Here is a 3,692-nt window from a genome sequence, read left to right as displayed (position 1 = left end):
TGTACTCGGGTCGGGTGGACCAAAAACCCGACCCATGCCTATCCCTACATGTAGTATCGATACTCCCTAGTCAAGTATCGATACTCCATTAAGTATCGATACTAAAAATAGCTTCATTTAACACTCAAAAATCCTCTCAAGAGTCCTACTTTGATCCTAAATCACGTGCTAAAGCTTAGGGAAATTACTTAGGGTCATCTAACACCCTAATAACACAATCTAAGCACCAAATATGTCACTTATGGCATGAACCAAGAACAAACCCTAAAACACTTAAATACTGAAATCCTAATAAAGCTTCATGATTATGAAAACATAACACCACAAAGGATTAGAAATACACAACCTTGATGTTAGAAACTCGAAATAAAGCACCTTTAACTAACTACAACTCTCATCTTAGAACTTGGTTGATTCTCAACTCTTTTCCTCTAGCCAACAAAAGATGCAAGGATTTCTTAACATATAAAGGGTTGTAAGAAGTGTTTGAGACAAATTAAAAGCCTATTGGATAAGGAAAAAGATGTTCTTACCATCCACTAGGAGCTATGAAGACTTAGAGAAGGAAAAAAATATGACGTAAGGAGAAAAATGAAGAATGATGAAGCGTTTTGTTTTCTTCTATCCAAAAGTCACTCCCTAGGATAATAAAATACAAAGAAATCAGCTTCATTTTCACCAATAGGATAATTTCATTTTTATCAACCATTTCAGCTCAATCCTAGTCCAAACAAGCCCAACATGGCTCGATGCATTTTTAATTGAAACTCCACAGGGCCCACATACCTCTCAAGTCCACCCGAAACTACTAACCTAGAATTCAGGGTGTTACATCCCTATTTTATCAAATAAAATTAAAAGAGTATATGTGTGCACTTGTGTGGCTGCTAAGTCGTTATGATGATGTACATGTTAGTAGACAAGTTAATTCTAATAATATCTCTTTATATATTATTTTTCAATTAGATCCATGTGTGTGTATGGTTGTTAAGTCATTATGGTGATGAATATGGCATGTTCATATTACATGTTAGTAGATAAGTTAATTGTAATAATATCTCTCTATATATTATTTCTCAATTAGATCCATGTATGTGTGTGTGTCAGGTCGAGTTTTATCTCAAAATACAGGTAGGATTTCAAATCGGTTGAAGTATCTTTAAACCCAAGTCAGATTGTGTTTAGGTCAGGTCGAGTTTATCTCAAAATACAAGTCGAATTTTAGATTGGGTGAAGTCTCTTTAAACCCAGGTCGGATCGAATTTTGGATGGATATTGTATTTTTATCGGGTTGGGTCGGATTAACCGGAAACTAGGGATGTTCATGGATGATTAATCATACTATTTACCTAAACAATTGGTTAACCATTATAACAGTTATAAATTTAACCATTAGGAAATGATTAACCACTAACGATTAATCATTATTAACGGTCCAGTTACAGGTTAACCAATTATAATTATTTTTCAAAGACAACATAACATGAATGTTTTAAAGTTTCAAAATTCATGCTACAAAGTTATACTATAAAATACATCCCCATTAATAATACTTCAAGTTCATCACATAGCATTTAATAATAGTTCAATACACCATCAAAGTTATAAATCTTTAATAGACATAAAATAAACACGACAACTCAAAGTTTCCAAAGATCAAATCATCAATGTTCAAGTTTTTCATTGAATTCCTAAAAAAATATGACTCATCAATCACAATTGTTGATGGATTGATTGTTAAATCCTTTATTCATATATTTCAAAACATGAAACAAGTTAGAACAAGAAATATAATGTAATACTAGTAAATTGAAGATAAAAAAAGAATTATGAATTAGATTATAATTTACAAAGACTAGACATCCTCTAAAAAATATAAGTATAAATTTAATTCTGGGATAGAGTAAAATATTTAATTTATTAATGGTTAACTGATGATTAAACATTTATAAAAAAATTGTAATCATAACTGTAACCGTTAACCATCATTTTTAATGGTTCAGTTAACTGAAATTGTTTAACATTAATGGTTCATTTAATTAATCTATATTTAACGATTATACTGATTAATAGTTACAGTTAAGGGCTACAAATTATTTTGATAACCCAATCGAAAACCCAACCCAATCCAATCTATGCCCGTCGCTATATAAATGTCCACCCTAAATTTAATTATGGATCGTTAAAAATTATATATATAGATATGGGTTAGAATTCATTTACACTGTGTAAAACTCTTTTAGTTTTACACTTTTTAGGACCACTGAATTGAGAGAAATTAAAAACTGAGATTAATTTCTTGTTTTTTTTCAGTGAATGTCTTCTTACTTTCTACTATTAATCTTAACATTTTATTCATCTCATCTCCCAAAAAAGTATAAAGTTGAAAGAATTTTAGATCTGCATGTTTGTACGGTATCAATCACAGTGGAAATGAGTAGAAAAGAAAGGTGGGCTGGAAGTGGAAGAATCTAAACCCAAGAATCTATGCCAAAGCAAAAGAAGCTCACTTTCTATCTTTGATCTTTCTTTTATATATACCACACGTAAACAAAAGGTAGTAGAAGGGCAGAAACGAAGGAAGAAACAAGAGTGATGGGTTGGTTGTTCAAGGAAAGTGGGCGTGGTGGAAAACAAGGATGGACAGAGAAAACAATATCCTCCGTTTCAGCACCTCCTCTACCTCTCCTCTCTATATTTGGCATCATATGTCTACTTCTCTTGCTTTCTTCTTACATTAACTTCAAGAAAGAGGTACACCACACGGTGCTTAACCTGAAGCTGTTCCTCTTATTCCTCCCCGTCATCTTGATATTCGCTGCCCAGTTTGCGAGCAAGTGTGAAAGGTTCGTGATTCCTTATGCCAGGACCAAGAGGGAGCTACGTAGAACCAGGGACTTGCCTTGGGGCATGATTGTGCTGCTGGTAGTGCTGTTGGTCATGGTCTCTTACCAATCCTACTTTCGTTCCATGTGGTCTCCCAATATTTGGAGGTCGGATTTCTAGTTTTTATGGGCTTTATTTATAAATTCTGTTAGTTGCTGATTAGTTTATGAAGTTTGGTTTTCTGGTTATGGTTTCCCATCCTTGTTGTCAGAGGTAAAGCATCCACATGGCATGGATTATATGAGAAGATCAATAATCTTGTATACCTCCTTGTTGATCACTTTTCATTTACGTGGTTATCTTATTAGCAAAATTATGGATTTTTGCTCTTGAACAAAAAGTCGGTTAGTTATGTTGATTAACTTGATCTTGTAGGTGATTAAAATTGATTAAGTTAATTATGAATTTTCATAACTGAACTGGCAGATTTAACTTTTTTTATATATATAAAATATATACCATGTATAGTTTTAATTAAAACCTAAATTCATATTTAGGAGTAAGAATTTGATTGAGTCGAATTGAGTCAAAAAGATCTCGAGTTAGTTATGTCGATAAGTCTTATTTTAGAAATCAAAATTTGTTTCGAGTTTTTGTTTAAATTTGATTATAAATATTTATAATGTTATGATACTAATTGATTCCAATTTAAATGATTTTCTATAACCATTTAGGATATACATATACATTTATTCTTCTTCATTTTCATATCTAATATGTATATCATACAGAGTTGAGAGACTGTCTTGGACTTGAAAACTAATCCACTAATTACTAAAAATTTTGAATTATTCGAATCATATTTT

General features: G+C 31.8%; 1 protein-coding gene across 1 annotated transcript; it reads left to right on the top strand.

Moving 5' to 3' along the window:
* Positions 1-2,595: 2,595 nt before the first annotated feature.
* LOC120114647 lies at positions 2,596-3,103 on the top strand. The gene is made up of 2 exons (XM_039135481.1): positions 2,596-2,943; positions 3,098-3,103. The coding sequence occupies exons 1-2, from the start codon at positions 2,596-2,598 to the stop codon at positions 3,101-3,103; spliced, it is 354 nt and encodes a 117-aa protein (XP_038991412.1).
* Positions 3,104-3,692: the final 589 nt, after the last annotated feature.

This window comes from Hibiscus syriacus, unplaced genomic scaffold, assembly GCF_006381635.1.
Source record: "Hibiscus syriacus cultivar Baekdansim isolate YM2019G1 unplaced genomic scaffold, ASM638163v2 tig00110239_pilon, whole genome shotgun sequence".
In the NCBI taxonomy this organism is placed as follows: domain Eukaryota; kingdom Viridiplantae; phylum Streptophyta; class Magnoliopsida; order Malvales; family Malvaceae; genus Hibiscus; species Hibiscus syriacus.
The sequence above is the reverse complement of the archived record's forward strand: the minus strand, read 5'-3'. Positions and strand labels throughout refer to the sequence as shown.